Below are 23,797 nucleotides of genomic sequence, written 5' to 3'. Positions count from 1 at the left end.
AGAGAGAGAGAGAGAGAGAGAGAGAGAGAGAGGGAGAGAGCCCATGCGAGCCTGTGTATGTCAGAGAAGTGAACAATGCAATAATTTCACATGGGTCTGCTGTGTGTGTCTTTCATCAAGACTTCCCAGTGTCTGAGCAGGAAGGGATGTTATTGATCAAAATGTTCATATTAACATGATTTTACTTGCAAAGTGCTCCCGGTCCAAATGTTAAGGTCACAAAACAATCCCATCTGCAGACTCTGAGGTCACCCAAGAACATTGCATGCCCAGCTGTGGTAAACATCCCTCACACATATATTCAGGCCACGTGTGATCACATCAAACCAGCATGTTGGTTGTCATACATTCATGCCCAGAGCATGCAGGAAGGTTGAAGGTTGATCATGATGCTGTGGGTACATCCCTAGGCCATTCGAGAATATTCTATGAACATGTAACGTCATGCCTAAGTGTGTAGTGCCCACATGCAGGATACAGAAAGAACTCTGTGCTCACACTAGGTCCTCACAGAACATGAAATGCACGTTCGGTACCCAGGACCCTCAGAAGTCATGCATATATAACACAAGAACGTCAGGGATGTGCTCAGATGCCTGGAGCTTTAATGAGGTCCCCCTAAAAGAAGGCTCTGGGATGGGTGGGTTGTCCAGTTTTGAATCTGCAGGAGCGGCTCCGGGCGCTGGAGACTCACTTCAATGGAACGCTGGCTGCCGAGGACCATGGGTCCTTCTCTTTGTTCCAGTCAATGCCCCTCCCGCCCCTCCCTGGGGGCACGCTGGGGCTGCAGGCCCTACAGGTCCAGATCACCCAGGTCCGCACTAGGCAAGAGCACCTGCTACGGAAGGTGGACAACTTCACTCGGAGCCCAGGTTCGGCCCCTTCCCCTCCGCATTGGGACTCCTCAGGGGATGGAAAGGAGGGGCTGTGGGTTCATGGGCAAGCGGATCCTTGGGTCCAAATCACCTTCCCTGGCAAGGAGAGCATTCCAGAACCCTGGGGCCCAAGGAAAGGAGTGAGAGCCATATGGAGTAGGCATGAGGTGGATCTAGAATGTTTGGGAGGATGGGTAAAACACAGAGCCTGGGGCAAGTCCCAGGATCACTCCTATGCAATCGACTAATACTGGCCCCATGTCTAGAGAGAGATTAACAGCGGGCAACAAGAAGTCCGGGCCACATAGGAACCTCAGAGAGACAGGACGGTGGGCTTGCTGGGGAAGTGTGGCGGCTTGGAAGACAGGGCCCTGGGCAGGAGAAAATGGAGACCAAGGTGGAGATACCGGGGATCCCCCTCCCCTCGGTTTTCTTGGGGTCCAAGACTGGCTGTGCCAGAACAGGGAGGACTGATTTGGGCCAAAGTAGCTCCTATGTGTGACCTCACTATTGCGTGGCACTCCGGCCCCGATGTCTGGAGCGAGCTAGGGTTTAAAGGGTGATCCCATGACAGCTGTTCTGTGCCCACAGGAACATGTACTCAATTGGCACAGGATCCCGGTGGGTGAATTCCCCAGACGCTGTGGTTTTCCCAGTGAGCACAGATGAAGGCCAAGCCAGGATGCAGGGACGGGGACAGCTGTGACTGATGGGCAGCACCCAGACTCAAATGTTCAGATACTCAGACGAAGGGACCATCACCCCCTCCCTTGAGATACAGCGGAGCTGGTTGTGATCAGCCTGAGGGGCCCCGCCTTTAACCTGAGGCTCTTCCTGAAGGGGTTGGGCTCCCAAGTCTTCTGATGATATAGGGTAAACTCTGGAGGTCTCAACCTTCTTTCCCCACTTCCGCAGCTCCCGGGGATCTCTGGCTCCCTGGAGCAGACCACTAGCTGCAACGAAACATCTGGCTTTTTCCAAAGCTCAGTCCTGGAAAATACCCAGGTGTTTGGCTCCTGTTGGCCAAATCCCCCATCCACCTGGAAAACCTTGCTGCTCAGCTGGAGGGCAGAGCTCCCAACTTAGAGCTGGGTGCCCTGGGTGCATGCCCTCCCAGCCCAGCCTACAGTCCTCTCTCCTTCCCTTGCAGAGCTGTTCCGGGTCAAAGGGGAACGAGGTGCTCCAGGTATGTTCATTTCCCCTCTGACCCCACCCGCTCCCCAAGGCCTTCCCCCAGGGGCTCCTGGGCTTATGCCTTTCCGGGGCTCTACCCCAGCTTACCTTCCACGGGCCCCCAAAGCTCGCCACAAACTCACTGGTCCTCCATTGGGTCGGCTATCTGTTCCCTGACCGTGCTGGGACTCCTGTCTTCTGGGCCTTTACCCTCTCCTCGCCTGAAGTAGGAAATGGTTTCCCCATCCTCCTCACCCCACCAAATCTAAGCCGCCTTCCGAGGCCAGCCCAAGCGTGTCCCCCTCAGGTGTCCTCTCCCCCAGCACTCCAGCTGCAAGTACAGGGCTCCCCCTCTGTCTCCAGTAATCACTGTTTCCAGATACCTCTTATCCAACACCAAGCTTGTCCCCCCATCTGTCTGTGATCCTTTCCAGGGGTGCATGGCTCATGCCTCCTAGAGCACATAACAGGAGGGGCAGCCTCTGGTACCTGAGTTCTAATCCCAGCCCCGCTGCTTCCTGGCTGTGTGACTTTGGACCAGGGATGTCACTTTTCTGGAACCTCAGCCACTCAGCTGTGTAAAAACTAATGGAGATAATTTTGCTCACTTCCCAGGGTGGCTATAAGATGCACGTGAAGAGATGTGCAAAAAAATGTCCGATGATAGCAGGTGCTCTCTGGGAAAACACCTGTGCCTTCACTGCTTTTTCTTTCTACCTGAACACACACAGCTTTGGCTACACTCATGCACATACGTGTACACACACTCACCCCTACCGCGTTCTGTCAGCGGAGTGGTTGGAATTTTACCTTGAAAATAATTCTGCACAGTGTTCTTGGGATAGAACTCTTTGGCTTCATAATTATTCATGGATGGCCCAGACATGCCACTGGCGAGGGAGAGTTTCAAGGCAGCCTTGCATGGTGACATGAGGGTCCCTTTGCATCAATGGCTCTCCTGGGGACAGACCTTGGCTCTCTCTGGAACCAGGTGCCTTGAGCAAGTCACTTAACACTTCTGAGCTCTGTGTCCCCCCGCTATAAGATGAGGATACTGATAGGACCTCCTGGAATTGAAGTGAGGATAAAATGATGAATGTAAAAATGTGTAGTCCAGTGCGCAGCTCAGAGTGAGTGTTCAATCGTGTCCTTGTTGTTCTGTGTTGTTGTTATTTGCTTTGTTATTTTGTGGGGAAGGTGAAAGGAGCTAATGCTTGGGGAGCTCCAGCCAGATAGATGTTGGCTCCTTCCCTCCAAGGAGAGGCTGACACCTCTTCTCAACCCAGTGTTTCGTCTGATGTTGTTTGTGCTTGCTAATTTCAGTTACCATACAGAGCAATATTGGTTTCAGGAGTGGAAGTCAGTGATTCATCACTTACCTACAACACCCAGGGCTCATCACAGCGAGTGCCCTCTTTAGTATCCATCACCCACCGAGCTGACGTTGAAAGTCTGCTCTAGCCCCTGCCCCAGGCCCAGTGCTCCAGGACGAGACACAGAGCCCAGCTCACCTCCAGGCGGGGAGCAGCCTCCCTTTGGTCCCTCTGTCTCTGTCTCTCTGGCTCTTTCTCTGTGTGAACGTACACATGGTCCCTGATGGAGAGCGGCTCCAGTTACGACTTTTTTGACTTCACAATGGTGCGAAAGTGATGCGCATTCAGCAGGTACTGTACTTCAAATTTTGAATTTGTTTTTATTTTTTTAAGGATTTTATTTATTTATTGGTCAGAGAGAGAGAGCACAAGCAGGGAGAGCGGCAGGGAGAGGGAGAGGGAGAAGCAGGCTCCACTGAGCAGGGAACCCGATGTGGAACTCGATCCCAGAACCCTGGGATCATGACCTGAGCTGAAGGCAGATGCTTAACCCACTGAGCCACCCAGGTGTCCTCAAATTTTGAATTTCGATCTTCTCCCAGGCTAGGAACATGGTGGGGGGGGTGGTGGGCATGCTCTCTTATTATCCTGAGCGGGACAGCTCCCCTTCAGCCAGGCACTCCCCAAGAACAAACAGCCAATCCACTGACAACCACTCTGTCCCCAGACAGCCACACTTCTCTCACTGTCAGTACAGGAGTCAATAAGTTACAGGACAGAGGCAATTCCATATTATAAAACAGGCTTTGCATTAGATGATTTTGCAGAACTGTGGGCTGATATCGGTGTTCTGAGCATCTTTAAGGGAGGCGAAGCTGAGCTGTGATGGGTGGTTGATTAGGTGTACTAAATGCATTTTTAACTTAAAATATTTTCAATTTCTGTTCTGTTTATTGAGATGTAGCCCCACTGTAAGTTGAAGAAGACCTGCATATGTGTGTGTGTGTGTGTGTGTGTGTGTGTGTGTGTGTGTATTTATAATCTCCAGCTTTGTCTCCCTGTCTCTCTCAGACACGGTAGTCTCTGACTACCTCTTTGTCTCTGTCTCTGTCTGTCTCTCTTCTGAAGCCCAGAAAACAGAGGCAGGAAACTGATTCCAGCAGCTGGGGCTCAGCCACACCCCCGACTCCTTCCCAGCTTCCCCCACCACCCTGGGCCACCCAGGGGAGGCCCGCTGTCTCTCTCCCCTCCCCCAAGGCCTGCCTTGCCTGGTCAGGCCCCCGCAAAGGCATGTTTTCCTGCACCAGCCCCTGGAGACCAATAGGTGTTCCCAGAGGATGGCTGGGTGCAGGGCCCAGAGGTGATGGGTTTGGCCCCAAAGCAGCCTGCCTTGAAACTGCCCTCTGGCCCAGGCTTCCAAAATAGCGCTGATAGGGGCGGGGTTCCTGCACCTAAGTCAACTTTGGGAAATGGTGATGTGGAACCCACCCACACCTCTCTGCCCCTCCCCACTGTGTTCTGGACTTCTCAACAGACATTTGCAGAAAGCCTGTCAAGGCTGATACCTCCCCAGGCACTGGGAATGCAGACAGAAAAAGACAGAATCCCTGCCCTCAGGGAAGCATGATTCGGGTTACAGCCCTGGCTTTTGCTCTGAGAGACTGGGGCAGCTCCCTAGGTAAGGAGAGCATGAGGGGACTTAACCCCTTCAGGGGCCACAGAAGGTTCCCAGAGAGAACTTTCAGCCTTGACCTAAGTGTGAGTGGAAGGTGCCAGGAAATACGGATCCCAGGCAGAGACCCATACATGCAAAGGCCCTGGGGTATGTGGTAGGAAGGGGGATTTGGTGAGCCTAGGAAGGTAAAGAAAGAAGACCCTTGTGCTGGAGTGCAAGAATGAGAGGAGTGGAGGTGGGAGACAGGCTGGGAGCTGCAGGGACTAGGCAGGCCTGGGTCGGGAGGTGGGGTGAAGGCAGTGGTCCTAGATTCATGCAAGGCACGTTCACCTATGTTTTGTGGACCCCTCACACTAACCTCATGTGGCCGCTGCTATTATCCCCATTTCACAGATGAGGAAACAGGCCCCAAGGGATGTTGACTTGCTCAAGCTAACTCAGGCGAGGCTGAGGAGCAGAGTCAGACCCTGGAGGGAGCTGAAGTCTCCTTCCTGTCAGTGGGGCCCGCTGTCAAACCCTGAACTGATTTTCAACTGCCCTTTCCTAGGGCTTGTCTGAGAGGGACTCTAGTCCCCCATCCTGCTTCCATCCCTTGGGACCCCAGGCTCGTGCACACAGGATGGATATAGCCTGATGGATTCTACAAATTGGACTGAGGTCTTACTCCGAAATAGAAAGCATGTCGTGGGCTTTGTCATCACGGTGCCCTGACATGGGTAAAAGGCTTTGCCCCTGGGAGACCTGGAACCTGCTGGCCTCTCTCAGGCAAAGCCATGCTTATCAGAAAGTTGTTCTCCTCTATGGGGATGTGGAGACACGCTATGGTCTGAGTGTATCTCCTCCAAATGCCTGTGTTGGAAACCTGACCCCTGAGGTGACTGTATTAGGAGGTGGGACCTTGGGGAGGTGATTTGGCGCTAAGAGCAGGGCCCTCTTGAATGGGATTAGTACCCTTATAAAAGACACCCCAATGCTCCCTCACCAACCCCCTCCACCAAATGAGGACACAGCAAGAAGTCAGAAGAAGTTGACCACACTAGCAACTGAATCTTGGACCTCCAGCCTCTAGAACTGTGACCAAGGCATTTTTGTTGTTTATAAGCCTCCTGCCCTGAGGCTTATAGCAGCCAGAACGGATTAAGACAAGACGAGAAACCCTGTCCTGCCCTCCTGGGTTATTGTGAGTCTCGAACCTGCAAAGCAGCCCTTGGAAAGGGAGAAAACCGTATGTGAGTGACAGTAAAATTAAGTGGCCTGAGTCCAGAGCCTGCCACCAGGACCACCCTGCAGAGCTAGTATATTAAGCCCATACCGATGAGGAAACTGAGACTCAAAAGGAAAAAGTAACTTGAACCACGTCACCCAGCTGAAGGGGCAGTGCTGCTCCTTGAACCCGCACCACTGTGGTTCACCTGTTAGGCCCTGAGCTTCTTGGAGGAAGGAGCTCTGCCTTCTCATCCTTTCCATCTTCCGCACAGTTTGGCTCGTTCTTGGGGCTCAGTGGCAGTGCATTGGATAAATAGTGGTGTGATAAGTGGCTTTGTCACCCCACCTTGTGGGCTGGCTCCTGGGTCTCTGCTCCTGTGCTTCAAGTCTCCCAGGTCAAAGGGGGCCCCGGGCAGGCTTGGCATCGCATCCCATGTCTGCCAAGACCACTGGCTGAGAAGGGCGCCAAGGGGCCAAGGCGAGCCACGGACACTGGCCTCTGGCTACTGGCCCCATAATCCTTTTCCTCCTCTTTGTCCAGGCTTTGTTCTGAATCCCTTTTCCTTTCCAGGTCCTCCAGGACTCCAAGGCCCGCCTGGAATCAAGGGAGAGGCAGGTGGGTAGGGATGGGTGTGTGCACGAGCCGAGGGTTGGGAAGCAGGAGGGTCGGCTCATTCATACCTCTATGCCTAAGAAACTCGAGCCTCTTATTTCCTCTCTCTCTCTCTCTCTCTCTCTCTCTTTCTTCTTGTTCTGAAGAGTGAAATGGTGTCACTGATATGTGTGTGGCGGGGTTGGGGGGGAGCGGATGAGACAGAGAAAGGCCCTTCACCTTGAGCTGGGCATCTTGTCCTTCTGAGGGGTTCTAGAACATCAGCTGACTGAGGAGCCGAGAGCCCTGTGACTAGTTCTTTCCTTCCTCGCAGGCCTCCAAGGACCCAATGGTGCTCCAGGGAAACAAGGAACCCCTGGTAATGTGTGCTTCCTCTGCTTGGGCTCAGCGATGCCTTGGCCGAGAGGCTGAGCCAGCCCCCCCCAGCCTTCTCCCAACAGCTACCCCCCAACCCGCCATCCCCCACCCCCGCTGCCTCAGAAGGGCATTGCCTTCCCCCAGTCCTCTGCTCTGGAGTCTTACTGTGCCTCATCGATACACCCAAGAGACGACCTCACCTCCCCCAGACTTCCTCTTCTCCTGGAAGGCCCCCGCCCCCTTGCCTAGGAGTCTCTCCCAGGAGGATGGTGGGAGCCCACCTCATTGGCCATTCTCTGCCCACCCCAGGACAGCAGGGAGAGAAGGGCAGCAAAGGCGATGGGGGTCTCGTTGGTGCAAAAGGGGAACCTGGAGCTAAGGGAGACAAAGGAGACCTGGGTCTTTCAGGTAAGGGTCCAGTGGGAGTGTCGGTGCTTGTGTGTGTGGGGGAGGGTGGGTGGCTAAGGGCTGGGCCCCGATCTGTGGAAGTGTGTCTGTTCTGTCCCACTGAGGACAAAACAGACAAAACTGGGCTCTGCCTACCAGTCTCAGGGGAGCACACATGAGGTCCCTTCTGTCCAGGTGAGCAGAAGCCAGGAATGTGAAAGCTGAGAGCAGGGGGATGGGGAGTAAGGAGACACAGTCTCATGCCAGGCACAACCTGTGATGAGTGGGGACACAGGCCATGCTAGGAGCTCGGAGGAGAGGAAGACGAGGGACAGCAGTGGGACCTGAGGAGGGCACAAGGGAGAGGGGAGACTGGCTGGCAAGGAGGGAAAGGGGATTGATTCCAGAAGGAGGTGCTACCTCAGAATTTTTTAGGGCACTTGTTCCAAGTCCAATAGTCTGTGTTTCAAAGGCCCAGATGATTCTGACACTGACAGTCTAGCAGGTACGCTTTGAGAAGCACGACCCCAGGGCCTCTGGCCATGACCGAGCATCTCCATGTCCCTTGCCCCTTGGCCTCTTGAGGCCCCCTTGGGGGGTTCTGGAGTATCGTATCATAGGGAGAATGAGAGCTATGCAGCTAGTGAGCTTGTTATTATTAGTTTTTTTTGAAGATTTATTTTAGAGAGTGAGTGAGCACGGCAGGGGTAGGGGCAGAGGGAAACGGAGAGAGAGAACCCCAAACAGACTCCATACTGAGCACAGAGCAGGATGCGGGGCTTGATCCCACAACCCTAAGATCCTGACCTGAGCAGAAACCAAAAGTTGGACGCTCCACCAGCTGTGGCACACGGGCGCCCCACCTAGTGGGCTGGGACCGCAACCATGCTCTGCACCTGTTCACATGCCTCGCTAGGCACATTTTTAACCAGCTGAGATTTAGTTTCTTCATTTCAGAAAAGAATGGCCATTAAAATCATCATAATTAAATTATGCATATCTTGTAGGACAGTTAGGAGGGCTAGAGATCATGTTTTCGAGCCATCTGCCACATGGTTCAACACTAAACGAATGATAGCCGTTAGCCTTTGTGATCCTTTAAGGTAGAAAAGGGAAGGACTTCAGTTCTAAGATCAGACACATCGGGGTCCTAATACAGCTCACAAGCTGGGCCACCTGGGGTAAATGACTCGACCTCTCTGACCCTCAGTTTACTCACCCATAAAAGGGGGATAATAAGAGCAACTTCTAATAAGGATTAGTTACAACAAGAGTATAAGGCATAAGATGTGTGGCACTATACCTGCAAATAGGAATATTTACATTGTAAGAGACTGGGGTGCTTGTCTTCAGGAAGGGGGCCCTTACCGGGATGTATCAGCCATGCTCAAACATTAGAAAGGCCCTTGTGGAAGAGAAAACAGACTCACTCTGGGTGCCTATCAATAGAATGAGGAGCGATGATCAAGGGTTTCAAGAAAGCCAATCGTGCTGAAGTAAGGAAGGAGGAAGGCATGAGAACTTAGGGCACCCCAGGGATGAACCGGGCACGCATGCGCGGATCTCAGGGGCGGCAGCCACGGAGGCGGGGCAGGGGCAGGGGCGGGACTGCAGAATTCTCCTGGGCAGGACTGAGCCAAACCTTTGCACCGAGCAATTGGTTAGACCGTTGACCACTGAGGGTGCTTCCAAAGGCGGCCCTCTGCAGTTCTCTCTGCAACAGGAAGGGAGGCCCCCGACTTCCTCAAGCTGGCCCTCCCCTCCCACCCCAGGAGGGGAGGCAAAGCCGGCGCTTTGCCTGTAGAGTCTACGCCCTCCTGTTTCCCATCCCACATCACCCACCACCACAGGCCCACCGCGACTCCGCAGCAGGGCACGAAGCCCGCACTCGGAGGTGGACTCGGGACTGGAAACGCTGTGGCCAGGCCTGAGAGGAGAATTGCGTAGTTTTTACCCCTCCTCTTCCCAAATTTCGTCTCCCAAGATCACAAGATCTCTTTCATCCACTGGTCCCCAATCTCCATTCCGCAGAGGGGACGCGCAAACCAAGAGGGCCCTGCTTTGGTGGCACTGAGTCTTGGTGCTCTTTGTCACAGTGGATGGGTAATGCCCCTAGTGGAGATCCAGGGGACACTGTGTTTGCCTCACTTCACCTTTAGCTGTGATGGGAAGGTTCAGACATCAGGCGCAGCTGGGGTTCCTCCGTGGGTGGGTGCCAGGCTCTGGTCGTTTCACCAGAACGCCGGGATTCCCAGGACTATCCCCTTTGATGAAGACATGGCAGTCCCAGTCACACACAGCCACATACAGACTCCAGCCCAGACCATGCTCCAAAATCCTTGTACAGCAGAGCCATTTCTATAATGTGATGGTTCTGGCCTGCCGGAGGAATCGGGCACCAACAAACTCCTCCAGGGAAGTAATTACCTAGTCCCTTCTAACAAATCCCATTGGTGCCTTCTGCCAAAGAGGACACCCTCAATGCCCGAGAACTGCCTTCCTTGGGGCTTGCCCCTGAGGCTATAAGAGATCTCAGCTGTAACCAATTTCTCTCTGGTTCTTTTGTTTCCCATGAAGAAATAATCATCCTTCAAGTATCTAAACCAGAAAGAATCTACTTCCTAAGCCTTGCCCCTAAGATCACCCCCAGCTTTGATCCAGAAATCTTTGCATGACCCATGATTCTTTCCCTCTGCTTCAGGACTTTCTGTCTCCTTTCCTGATTCACTGGAGAGAAGGCTGGTGTCCCTTTGAGTCCTCCCCTTCCCTATCAAGAAAGTAAGGGAATGGAAACTTTTAACCAAATTGCACAGTGCTAAGCCCGTCCGGGGTAGGGCTTCAACTGGCTCCCGCAACAGCAGGTTACTGCTGGGTTACTGCTGAGCAGACCCAGCCTGGCATGGTTAGGAGGGGCATACAGCTGGCTCCAAAACAAAACTCATGGACTGGGAAGGGGTTGCCAGGCTCTGCTCTGCCAGGAACCTCCTCGATTGATATGCGCCGAGCAGTTTCAGAAATGAGGAGGGAACAGTGGACGACCGAGGAGAGGACAGGCTGGGACAAGCCTTGAATGCAGATGACAAGTGGAAAATTTGAAACCTCAGGTACCAAGAGAGGCTGTGACTGAAGCCCTGGCAGGAATTCGAGCTGCTGCAATGTTCTCCCCACCCGTACCTTCTAGTCTCTATTCTCAGCATTTGGGATCGACTTTCTGGAATATTCAGATTTCGGTTTAGGAGGCTTGAAAAATAATTCCCCAAATGCAGATACAAAAATGAGCGCTGTCTAAGCCCGGACTGTGGTCCCTCCCAAGGGGACCAGCGTGCTGACCAGGGTCCTGAGAGCCTGGCTTCCCTGGCCCACCCATCACTCAAGCCAGTTGACCTTGGCCATTTTTCACAAGTTCATGTCTTGTCTCTGGGGCAAGGTGGTGTGCTCCTAGAGGGCAGCTATTGTATCTTTTACTTCTGGGCACCGGGTAGCAGGAGCTCAAAGAGTCTGAGTTTGTAATTTGGGTGGGACAAGTGTCAGTGGGATCTGGTGGCTGGGTTTGCCCTCCTCCTGTGCCTGACCACGACTCCTTGATTTTTCAGGAAGCAAGGGGGACATGGGCATGAAAGGAGACACAGGGGTCATGGGTCCCCCTGGAGCCCAGGGGACTAAAGGTGACTCGGGGAAGCCAGGTGCCCCAGGTAAGAGGCTGTCCATCAGACTGTAGCTATTCCTTTTCCCTCTAGTGGAGTGAGCTATAAGGGCACAAAATCCCTAAAAGTCCCTCGTCCTTTCAGGTGCAGCTGGATTTCCTGGAATAAAAGGAGATCAAGGTAAGAACTCTGGGAATCCAGGTATCATTCGAGCTGCCACTGTCCCTGGGCAAAGCCAAGTCCAGGACATGACTCCACTGTCTTTATCTCATTGTTATGTTAACCCAGAGCACACGGGGTCTCTTAAAACTCAGCTCTGCCTGAGAGGAAAGGGCTCGATTGGTGGGTCCCTAACCCCAGACCTTGCAGAGTGATGGCCGGGATGAACAAATTGCTCAGGCTCTAACTTTTCTCCTGCCGATTAGGCCTGTTCGAAGCCTCTAAAGGGGGCTGATTAAAGCTGCCCAGGGAATATACAAGGTGGTAGGACGTACACGTGTCACTGCTGAGAAGAGAGGTGTGTTGAGGGGTGGCAGCCAGGCTCTCTGGTGACCACACCCAACCTTGCCCTTGTCGCTTGCAGGACAACCTGGAGCGAAGGGTCCTCCCGGCTCTCCGGGCGTGGCAGGATCCCCAGGGGCCAAGGGGGAGCCTGGCACTGCTGGCTCCCCTGGACTAGCAGGTGAGGTCCTTGGCACTGCGGTGGGTACAGGGAGTGATGTCTGAAGACCCATGGAGCTCAGCCCTCATGCCATCTGGGCATCTGTTGTACAGGACCACCAGGGACACCCGGGAATCCTGGAGCCGATGGCATGAAAGGAAGCAAGGGAGACCCAGGTAACAGAGGGTGTGGTTGGGGGTGGGTGGGGTGCTGGGTTTCAGGGGTGGACAGGGAGGAGGACTCCCTCCCAGTGGGCCCACCAGAAGGAGGCAGATGGTCTTCTGTACTCAGACCCCAGAGGCACCCGGATTAAGGGGACACATTCCTCTCCCAGGGCCTTTTGAGCTCAAAGCCCTAGGGCTGTCCTCTCTCTGCCCAGGGTCCCTGAAAGGTCCCAATGTCATGACCGAACCTCCACCATTAAAGAGAAGGGCAGCTGACCCACATTGTCTCCTGGACTGCCTTCCAGCCCTGGACATAGTTTCCATTCTCTCCAGCTAACCTATAACGGGGCCCCCAGGGTCAGGGCTCTGGATTTGGGGGGGGGTCAAGGTCAAGAAACCCCTTCTTGCATATTCTCCCAAAGGGCCTCAGGCTGGGAGGAGTGACCCACAGTAACCAAACTCACAGTGACTACTATATAAAACTTCATGTCAACTTAGTCTACATTATAAACCATTGTGCCAACTTAGTATAGGTTATAAACCAGCCAACCAATGTGGCCTACTTTATAAACCTCTACACCAATTTTGTCTAGTCACTAAGTCAGTCTGGGCAATGGTCTAGAAAGTCTGGGCCACTTTTGGGGGGCACTGGGGCACCATGATGCGTAACACCTGCTTTCTGACCTCACATATACAGGTTGGTGCCTAAGACAGCAGACAGACTGTTGCCAGACTGTGCCAGGTGCATTCTGTCATGGACTTTTGCCTGGAGAAGTGCTAAATGCCCCTTAGAAAGCCAAGTGCAGCCTGGAGGTATTGTAACAGTGCAAGGTCAAGAAAGCAGGCTGGGCAGTGGCTTCGGGTGGCCGTGGACAGTCTGCCGCAGGCCGTTCTCCATTAGAGCAGAAGGTCATGCTGTGTTAGCCTGACGCCCTCACCCAGAGCCATGTGCAGACCCACATGAGGGGCAGGTGTTCTTAGGGCTCACTGATCAAGTAGTTGACTAGTAGATGGATTGATTCCTTAAACAAATGTGACTTAACTCAGCTAAATGCTTCAGTTTCACCATGTCCCTTCTCTGGTAGGGGTGGTGAAAGTCAGAGCAGCACATGAGTGATGTAAGAGCTTGAGCTGAGTCTTGTGGAATGAGTGGAGTCTGGCCATGGGGAGGAAGGGAAAGGAAATCTAGAGAGAAGGAAGAGAGCCGGCGAAGTCTTGAAAGAATGAGGGAGGGCTCTGTAGGCTTCTGTACCTGGCATCTAGGGTTGGGATGTGAGAGAGGGTCAGGAGCTCTGGCCAGAGGGGTGGGTGGGGGTCACCTCCTGGCTGGACTCTGAGCCTTCTACCATTGGGGTTTTCCTCAAGATCATCGAGAGCTATGGCACAGGCTTTTGTAGTACATGCTATCCTGGGGTGCCCGGGTGGCTCAGTCATTAAGCATCTGCCTTTGGTTCTGGTCATGATCCCAGGGTCCTGGGATCAGGCCCCGCATTGGGCTCCCTCCTCAGCAGGAAGCCTGCTTCTCCATTTCCCATTCCCCCTGCTTGTGTTCCCTCTCTCACTATGTGTCTCTCTGTCAATTAAATAAATAAAATCCTCGGGAAAAGAAAAAAGTACCCACTGTCCTTCCAGCCCATCCAGCCTCTGAGCTGATTTCTTTTTCTCGACTGTGTTAGCCGGGGCCAGGGATCTGCTGCCTGAGGCCATATAGATGCTACCTGAAGGCCCCCCAGCAAGGTCTCACCTTCTGGTGTGGTGGTCAGCTCTCCCTGCCTTGTTGACTGCCTCCTCCCGATCTTAAATATTTTCACCTTCCTTGGTCCCAGACCCCAGGAGGTCTGACTTCTGGGCACGAGGCTGCCCTACGCCTGAGTTTTCTGCTTGGCTTCATAGTGATGACAGATTTCAACCCTTAGTTATAAACAAGTCTCTCTCCCAACCCTTCCCCACCCTCCCCCGATCGCCAGACTAACGGTTCTTAACTAAGTAAGAGTATCAGGGGTAAAACACGATTTTACCCACAAGGGACACTGTGCCCCCTTCCCAGGCCCCCAGCCTGTGTCTCCCACTCTCTGGAGGTAGGAGATTTTGCCCTGCACTCCATATCCTGGAACGGTTTACCTCAGAAGAGCCGCTCCAATAACAAGCATTTTCATGATAACCCAGTGGGATAAGCACTCTCGTTAGTGCAACTTGTCCACTCTTGAGGAGCCAGAAGGGGGCACAGTGAGGGTTGGAATCGTAGCCTGGCTGGCTCAAAGCCTGGGGCCTTATCCATTACACTCTGTCATGCTCCTTTCCTTCCTAGGCAGCCTGAGAATACCCTTACCCCTCATCAGGCATTCTGATGAGCGACACCTTCCCTCTCCATCCCAGGTCAGGAAGGATTAGAGCTGAGGCTACAGCAGGTTCTTCTTCAATTCCAAGAAGGAAACATCATGTTCTCAGGCCCTGTTATGACTCTTCATTATTTACTCCAAAACCCACCTCCCTGAGAGCCCAGAGAACTTTGGCTCACAGCCTGGGGATGGTTTTAACCCCATTATCAAGTTGCCATATATTTGTTGAGCACTTTTTTGGGGATCTCCATCAATCAGGCCCAGTGGTGAATACCAACCAGGCAAATTCTAAAGGCTATTCCTTAATTCCAGCTACCCAAGTAAACATGATGATTACATCTTCAATTTGAAGCATGTGATGATTACAACTTTCATAAAATTGTGTCAGTTTCCCATGCAAATCCAAATGCTTGTCTCAATCTAGTAGCTAATGGTTCCATCTCAAGAGGGAATTCCCACAGGTCCATTATCTGGCCTATTCCCACAGGTCCATTATCAGTCTACCTATCATCCCGAAGTCGGAGGTTAAGGAACTCTTGGAGAGGTTAGATTTTTCAAGCGGGAAAAGGAAGGATGGGTAGTGATCATGGAAGATAATGCTTACTTTTCAATGTCAGGACACTGGTATTCCCCAAACTAGAGGTAGCATGGTGTCTGTCCCGTGTGGGTATATCAAGCCAGTTTTCAACCCAATGTATTTCCTATTTTGTAAATAAAATCATTAATCTCTCAAGAGAACATCAAGCCTCCCTGGATGAAAACAGAGAAATTATAATGCCTTGGCTTGACCTAGGCTAACAGCCAGATCCCATGATCGTGCATTAATTTAAAAAAAATGAAATCTGTTTATGATTAACGATACTTCTGGGCCAGCCACCGTGCTTGGGATTTACTCCTAAGATCTTAGCTCGTCTGCCTGTGTCCCTGAGTTTCATCACCGCTACCTTACAGCGGAGGGAGCAAACATTCCCCGAGGGTGAACCCTTTCCTCGGGGTCTCACAGGTAATATACTCTGAATCTTAATCCCAGAGCCAGATCCCAAAGTTGTGCTTTTCCAGACCGTGTTACATAGAATAGCATAGAGTAAACAATCCTAAGAAAGTCGGACTCTCCTGCCCTTGCCACTCCCCCGCAGATGGGTGAATCCTGGCTCAGTAACAAAATCCTCCTGCTGTCGTGAACGGTCGCTTACCGTACTCCAACCCACTCAGGTGGAATGTGTCCCTGTGTTGACACCTCTTGAGAGAAAGCAGCCATCTTAGATTAAAGATGGTGACGAGGAAACATTTTTCATTCTGTCGGGAGGACAAACCACACGTTACAGACGGCATGATCACTCGGCAGAACTTTCTCCCAAGGCCATTTCCTTCACCATTCACAAAACAACATTTTACCAACCCCCCCCCCCAAATGGAGTTATTTCTAACCTTTGATCTTTCAAAGGATTACGGAGTTATTTGACTTGGGGGGAAAAGATCGCAAAATAAAAAACAAAAAATCCCACAAAAATTCATTTTAGGTCGAAATCCCTTAGCCATTTTCAAGTTTGTTGGGAAATGATGTGGGCATTTTGCTTTCTAGCATCCCACCTCATGAAATGGCATTAGAAGCAGCCAAGACATTTAAGCTCTGAAACACCCATCTGACCAGAAGGTCTGCATCTCAGCAGCCTTCGTGTCTAAAATATAACAAGAATCTGAATTTTCTATGTCCTTTTATTTTCCTCTTGAGGCAAAGCCAAAATGCAAATAACCTGAAATCCATTTTCTCATCTGTATTTGAAGACATTTTATTTTGAAGGTAAGCAACAAAAAGTAATTCATAATAGCAATTAAGCCCTATATTGTGAATATAATTTCTCAATTCATTCCAGTCCCCATATCAAAGTACTGAGTTGGTCCCAGAATTTATTAAATTCTACCAACTCACATTTCTAAGTTGCCACTCATAAAACCTGTCCTCGTTTTCCTCTAAATCTCTCAGAGATATCTGCAAAACTCTACACCCGTCCCAGTATCAGTCCCCAACCCGCCATCTTACTTCCGCCACATAGTGCCGTCTGTCAGTTGTCAAACTCATCCTCACTTTGTCAGGCTGCACTTAGCCTGTATGTCAAGATGCTACTTAAGGAGTTTCCTAATGTACTGGAAATTTCTACATTAAATCAGAGCTGGAAGACCTGCCCCGGGCCCATTTCCTTCTGTGTGGAATGTGAAGAATATTCTAGAATAATAGCCAGATCCCTGTTAGCTTGACAGCACTCTGGGTTTGAAACTGGCAATTTCCCCCTCAGAGCAGGAACATTCTAAGATTTTAGGCAAAACACCAGCTGAACACTGAACAATCCAGAGACATGTGCTTTCTAACAAAACGATTTTCTTGGGAGAAAATTATTTCTCTAAGTAAATACCTTGCAAATAAATATTTTGGGTCCTCTCAGCTTGATATATGTGTGATACCCAGAAAAACCCAGTTAGATGTGGTTTAGAAGAGAAACCAGCATTTGTTTTCCCCAGAGACAGGAAGGCTGCTCGAAGGTGGTGAGCTGAGAGTTGGTCTTTAAAGAGCCAGTGAGATTCGTTTAAGGCAGTGTTACTCAAAATGTGGTCCCCGGACCAGCAGCATCACCGTCAGCTGGGAACCTGCTAGAAAGGCAGCTTCTCAGATCCACTGAATCAGCAACTCCAGGGTCGAGCCTGACAAGTCAGTTTGGTTCGCCAGCCCCGTGCAGGTGACTCTGAAGCACCCCTAGCTCAACTACTCATTTAGGGGACAGGATGGCCTAGGGTGGGCTGGGACTATCTTTGGAACCAGGTGGACAGGCCAAGTGGAAACTCCAGGAAGGTGTGAGGGGCCATGCTAATGGGGCATGGGGAGCTACAGCACTCAGTGCGAGACCCACCTGGGTTACAACCCAGTTTCACCACTCTGTCACTGTGTGGCCTTGGATAAGTCACCTAGCATCCATGACTGTGTCCTTCCTCCTCTTCTGTATAAAGGAAAAGGACACGACCTTGCAGGGCAACTGAAAGGTGGAATGAGGATATGTATAAAGCTCTTAGCAGCGTGCACGGGTCAGCAAATAAGGGAGTCCCTGTAATTTCTGTCTGTACAGGGTGTGCTTATCATGTGGTGCTTTGGGGACAGCTGGAGATGGGCATTTCTTTGGGAGGGGACCATAAAGGGAGGTCATGGGGCCTAGCGTCCCTGAACCTTGGTTCCAGGGACAGACTCTTCAGGTGGAGGTTTCTGCAATATTGCGCCCTCTAGGCTGCAGACAGAGGGCCAAGGGTCAAGGTATGGACCATTTTGGACCGTTTTTCTATTTACTAACAGCCAAAGACAGATGTCTGAGTGTGGCTTCTCCTCTCTAATCTTGACACACACAGTTCAGATGCCGATGAGCAGAGGAAATTTGTGCTGCCTCTTCTGGCTCAGGTCACCAGTGAACAATTAGGGGGCTTGTTGGGCCAGGAGCCGGGAGCTCCTGTGGGCCAGGGTCTGAGGTGCTTCCTCCGGAGGGGAGACAGATGCGCGCAAACAGGGTCCGTGGGGTCTCTGGGGCAGCACCTACTGAGTGCAGGCCAAACACGAGGCCCAGCCCATGACACAGATGACATTTCAGTCTCAGGACCACCCCCGAGGCAGCCAGGAGACTCAGAGCAGGAAAGTGAGGCTCCAAGAGGGCAAGTACCTTGCTCAAGGTCACAGAGACAGATGCCAGCCCAGGCCGTCTGGCTCTGGCCCTTCTGCTGCCTCGGGAGGATCATGCCATCCATAGGCGAGGCCAGAGAAGTTTTCGCAGTCAAGTGACATCTGACATCTTAGCAGGTCTTACAGGCTTGATCTGAGTTCTCCAGGGAACAGAACGGGTGAGGCATTCTAAAAAGAGGGACGAGAGCAGGTGCAAATGGCTCACGGTGGGCTCAGGCCTGCCTGCCAAGGTCTGGCCTCTGAGGTTCCTCCAGGTCTTACAAGAAGCTCTCTAAACTTCAGTTCTGTCCCATCCTTCCCATGAGGGGCTGAACTAGTTCCCCTCTCAGATCCTTCCAGCATGTCCTGCTTTTCTACAGCAGCAGCTCTGAACTCCTGTGGCTTCTGACCTGGCCACATGAATCCTTAGCTACCTTAGGGCCACGACGAAAAGAACCAACAAATTCTATGGAGCATTTGCTGTGGGTGAGGGCTCCCCCCACCCACTGCTTGAGCCCAGGGAGTCTCCTCCACAGTCTACTGGAAATAAAGGTGCCTTTATTATCAAAATATGTCTCACTTCTTTTCCAATAAAGTGCAGGCAGGAAGGAATGGGGTTGGATTTATATTCCAAGTCAGGCTATCATCGGACCAAGAAGGCCAGCCAGTAAATCCAGAGTCTGTCTGTCTGTCTAACTCTGACTTTCATCCACTACCTTTCTACTTCACCCCAACACGTGTCCCCATTTATCTGCGGTCTGTCTCCTTTTATGCTCGGCTAAGGAGGCTTTAAACAATCGTGGAGAACCAATGTGTCTTTCCGTCTGCATTAATCAGACAAAAGGTAGAGGTTGTCTAAGATTAAAAGTGTCTAATATCTAAGTTTTATTATCTTCCCCCCCTTTTTTGTATTTCGATCTTAGGACTTCAAGGACAGAAAGGAACAAAAGGAGAATCAGGAGTGCCAGGTAAAGGGCCGGCTTCATTTTAATTTCTCAGGATGATGTCTGGAAAGGCTCGTGCTCAGAGGGCAGGTCTTGTTGACTTTGAACATTCTGCTTTAACCTTCCCCTAGAGCGGCCAGGGCCCAAGCCTGTTTGAGGCTAAGACTCCAAGGCTCTGTCTCTCAAGCCTCAGATTCTTCCCCTGGAAAACTTGGAGAGGAACAGAACTCAGGGACCTGAGGCAATAGAGAGGGGGGCCGAGCTGAGGGTGGAGAAGGGGTAGGAAGGGGCTGAAGAGCTTGGGGTCAGCAGGTGGCTTCAGGGCATGCGGCCTCTGTGGAGCTGGGCAGCCTTCTTCTCCAGGTCCCAGGCTGCAAGGCCTCTGCTTCCCCGTGCCTGTGCTGGTCCCTCTCCATCTTCGGTTTGTCCCCTGAAGCTCCTCCTGTCCTCCTCCTGCTGCTTGCCACTGGCCTGTTATGGTCACCTTGGCTTTCCAAGCCCCTGCCCGTGGTCCGTCACCGAGCACAGGTCTTCACACAGAGCACTTCTAGTCTTCTCCACAGCCCTGCCCTGATGAGGGCCAATGTGAAACTTCTCACACACATTTCTTGAACTGGCTTTCTTCCTCTGAGCTGGATATTTGGTTCACATTCAAACGTACTAAAGCCGATCTCGAGGCCTAGAAACATTCTAGCAAGTTCTCCCTGAATGGCCAGAACTTCCACACAATTGTGTGGTCGGAGGAAGACCAAAAACCTCTGGAATCCTGTCAGCTCTTGTGACCTGTGTGTTATCTACCAGCATTCATGTGAGAGTCAGTGGGGGGAGATCACAGCAGTACCCAGACCCTGCCCGCCCTCACCACCTCTCCCAGGTGGACCGAAGGCGCAGGCTGAACATCCAAACAGTCCATTCACGGGGGTGGGGAGTGCGCTTGTCAAGGACAACCCAGTCTTTAAAGACCAAGGCCCTCGGTCCCCCTTGGAAAGCAGGGCAGAACATCTGATGGAAGTGGTCTCTCTCCTCTCCAGGCCCTGAGGGCATGAAGGGACAAAAGGGAAACCCGGGCCAGGGAGGCCTCACAGGTGCACCTGGACTGAAAGGCCAAAAGGGAGAGCCGGGAGCAAAAGGTAAGCCCTGGGTCTGTGATTTGTGGGCTCTAAGGAGAGGCCTTGTTGTAAGAAGCCTGGGAGTTTTCAGAACCAAAGGTGTAGAGGTTTATTGGCTCCCTGGACGGTTTCTGTGCTGGGATTGCCCTCAGCCCTGAGGACACAGAAGTGAATGAGGCACAGCCTGGGCATCCCGGGGGCCAGACAAGCAAACGAGTGCTTGCACGACGCCCAGCCGAGCCCTAGCCACCAGAGCTTTCCACAAAGGAGATGCCTCCCCTCCCTGTCTCCTACCTGTTCAGTACTCCTCAGGAATCTAGTTTAAATCCTCCCACCATAGGACAGACCAGTTTCGTCTTCTTCAAGCAGTGGTGCTCAGTCCCCATGATGCCAGGTCACTGGCAAAGCTGGAGGAGAGAATCTGACCTCCCCACCCCCACTCTCCTCCCCACTGCCGGCAACGAAGGGTGAAGGGATCCTGGCTTGGTTTCCTTTAAATTGTGTGGGTTCTTTTTTTTTTTTTTTTTTTTTTTTTGTCGTTTTTTTTTCCCCTTGCAACAGGATCTTCTGGAGCACAGGGAACTCAGGGAGAAAAAGGTCAAAAAGGTAATTATTATTTCTATTCTCTTTAATGTGTGCCTTTGAGGGAACTCAGTGCTTGAAAACTGTGGATGTGGTAGGGAACAGACCCTGGTTCTCAGAGAAATGCCTCATTTTGGGAAAAGCTAACAGACTCAGCCTTTGGCGAAGCCCATCCATGACGATTTAGAGCCACAGCACAACTGTTTTTTTAGCTCCCATCTCCTCTCCCCTCCCGCCTCCCCCGTTCCTTCTCTTTCTTCTTCCCTCCTTCTCCAAGTCCCGCTCCTTCCCTTTCTCCCATCTTCCCTTCTTTCCCTTCTTCTATTTTCCCCTCAACTGCTCCTTTTCTTCTCCCCACAAGACAAGGTGCAATGCAGCCAGCTGGGTATGCAGGACTGGCTGCAAGTGGACAGAGAATGCTGAGCCACATGCAGGATGTTCCCGGCTCTAGTGACAGTCCAGCAGGGGGATTTCCCCCCGACCCTGCATAACAGAACTGCCAACCAGAAAAAGGCTGAGCCTGCAGCCATACAAAGCCCTAGGCTGCTCTCTTCCCCTCTCTCACGTGTGTCTTTACCCAGGTGAACCATTACAGACTGTCAGGATTATCGGCAGTAGGAACAGAGGCCGGGCTGAAATTTTCTATAACGGCATCTGGGGGACAATCTGTGATGATGGCTGGGACAATTCCGACGCCACCGTCTTCTGCCGCATGCTGGGCTACTCCAGGGGAACGGCCCTTACCAACATGTCACCTGGTGAGTGGGTCCTTGGCCAGGAGCCTCTCTCCTGGAGTCTTTCCCTTTGGTTTCAAGGGACTCCATGAATTTAGGTTAAAAGAAAAAGATTGGTTTAAGCAACTGAAAAGTCCTGCTGGTCAGTGCCTTCTAGGCTGGCCGCCCCAGGACAAAGAGGACCTGGACAGCAAAGGCTTGGGTGGGGCTCTGGCTCACCTGGCTGGGTCACTGTCTGTGCAGCATAGAAAGCCAGAGTGTTCCATGGCCAAGGGTGTCTGTGAGTCATGGCTCTCTGAAGGACAGCCAGGCGCCAGTCCTAGAAGAACAGAAAAGTTGCAGGGTGGACAAACACAGGTGCTCATCTCAACTTCTGGAAACTGGAAGCCAGGACATGCCTTGCTGTGATCATCTTCAGGGAAAAGGTGCAAAGGGAAAAATAAACAAATCAGAGAAGGAACTTCCTTAAATCAGTTTTGGAAAGATGTCCTGGGGTGCTAGAGACTCGGGCTATCTCTTTCAGCAAAAACTTCAAACTTTCAATAAAGTAGCAAAGTCCCAGACTAAGACCGTTTCTTTGGCCACAAGAGCTGACCTGGCAGGAAGATTAGGCTGCCTTCTCCCGCCCCAAACGCTCTCTGCCTTTACTCCACTGTAGAGTGGAGTAACCAGTGCCTACCTGGTTTTTAATCTAGGTACCAGCTGGCTTGTAAAACTCCTTTAAAGTTTATATTTTCCTCATATAGATTACACTTACATAGATCGCTACCCTGTAAACTGTGTGTAAAAGTAAATTACTGTAACCAAATACAGATCATCCTGGGTTTACAATGGGGTTACATCTCAATAAACACATAGTAATTTGAAAACATTGTGTCAAAGATGCATCTAATACAATACAGGTCACCTGCCAAGTCACAGCTTAGCCTCGTCTGCCGTAAGGGTGCTCAGAACACCTACACTAGAACAAAGTCAGGCAAAAATCATGTAACACAAAGCCTACTTATGATGAAGTGTCAACTAGACGATGCCATTGACTGGATACCGTACTGAAGGTTACAAACAGCACGGCAGTCTGGATACGGAATGGTTGCCCCGGTATCATGTGTCGGTTGTTTGCTCTCATGAGCACCTGGCTGCCTGGGAGCTTCTGCTGCCCAGCATCTGAAGAGTGCCTCATCCCACATCCCCCTAGCCTGGGAAAAGATCACAATTCAAAATTCCAAGTATGATCGCACCATCATAAAGTTGGAAAGTCATAAATCAAACCATGGTAAGTCGGAACTGTCCACCATCCTGCTGTTTTCCTCTGTGCTGTTGATCTGAAATCGATTATATCAGGAGGAAGGGATTTGGAGGAACATGTGAATGTTTTCGAGCCAGAGAACAGCCTGGTTCAAAGGGCATTTGAGAAAGGTGGGTACAGCAGCAGGGACTAAGCAGGAAAGATACAAACACTGGAAAGTCCCCAGGAGGAGATTTCAAACAGTGCACAGACTAAGTATCAGTAATTATAAATAGATGATATACCTCAATCTATCTTAATCAATCTCATCTAATCTTTGGATGAGACTTTTGTTAAAGAGCAGAAAGCAGAAGGGAGGCAGACTCATAGCAGGAGAGGAGACCGGCCATCAGCACCTGGGGCCCGAGTGGCTGTGAGGGAAATTGGCAGTCTACCCCAAATGTAAGTTTGGCGCTAATCCTGCTCCCCTCTTTCTCCCTGCTTTCCCTATATCCAGGCAGTGGGGAGATATGGCTGGATGACGTTGCCTGTCGGGGAACAGAGACGACCCTCTGGAATTGCAGAAAGAGCAACTGGGGGGCCCACAACTGCAACCACAATGAGGATGCTGGAGTGGAATGCAGATGACCCCCTACAGTCCCTCCATCATGCTATGGCCGGAAGTGTCTGCAGACAGGGACACTCAGCTCCCCTGGGGGAGGGCCAGCATTCTCTGAGGGGTTGCTCTGAGGTGGGGTCACTAATAAAACTCAAAGCATGACCTGGTAATGTCTTTGACTGTGGCTGAACTCATGAGTTCATACCTCCTGTCCCTTATTGATGGGCCCACTCAAAGGACACATTTCACTGAGTTCTCAAAAGGGGATAGTGGAATCTCAACTTATAGCCAGGGAGAGGTGGGACTAAAGGGGTCCTAAATTTGATGTGGAAAGTGAAGAGTGCCAGTAATCAGAATGAGACGTGACCATCCTTGTCCCTTCCGCTTGAGCTCCAGGCCTGGAGCCCTTCACCAGCAAATGGGGAGGTGGGCGTGTAGTTGACACCATGTTGCATGCCTTTAAGCATGAAAATGAGTTTTCTT

General features: G+C 51.6%; 1 protein-coding gene across 1 annotated transcript in view; it reads left to right on the top strand.

Moving 5' to 3' along the window:
* The window catches only part of MARCO (macrophage receptor with collagenous structure), a gene marked incomplete at its 5' end in the record, with an annotated part of 36,768 nt that extends 13,378 nt beyond the window's left edge, over positions 1-23,390 (top strand). The window contains 13 exons of the mRNA XM_080799013.1: positions 654-872; positions 2,026-2,061; positions 6,814-6,858; positions 7,169-7,218; positions 7,527-7,620; positions 11,193-11,291; positions 11,388-11,423; positions 11,827-11,925; positions 12,018-12,080; positions 19,025-19,069; positions 20,077-20,175; positions 21,318-21,498; positions 23,217-23,390. Coding sequence (XP_080655139.1) covers positions 654-872; positions 2,026-2,061; positions 6,814-6,858; positions 7,169-7,218; positions 7,527-7,620; positions 11,193-11,291; positions 11,388-11,423; positions 11,827-11,925; positions 12,018-12,080; positions 19,025-19,069; positions 20,077-20,175; positions 21,318-21,498; positions 23,217-23,343 — 1,193 coding nt within the window. The 3' untranslated portion in view covers positions 23,344-23,390. The remainder of the gene's footprint in view (positions 1-653; positions 873-2,025; positions 2,062-6,813; positions 6,859-7,168; positions 7,219-7,526; positions 7,621-11,192; positions 11,292-11,387; positions 11,424-11,826; positions 11,926-12,017; positions 12,081-19,024; positions 19,070-20,076; positions 20,176-21,317; positions 21,499-23,216) is intronic.
* Between the last annotated feature and the right edge of the window lie 407 nt (positions 23,391-23,797).

This window comes from Martes martes (genome assembly GCF_963455335.1).
Source record: "Martes martes genome assembly, chromosome: 3".
Classification (NCBI taxonomy): domain Eukaryota; kingdom Metazoa; phylum Chordata; class Mammalia; order Carnivora; family Mustelidae; genus Martes; species Martes martes.
Note: the sequence above shows the minus strand (reverse complement) of the source record. Positions and strands in the feature narration are given on the sequence as shown.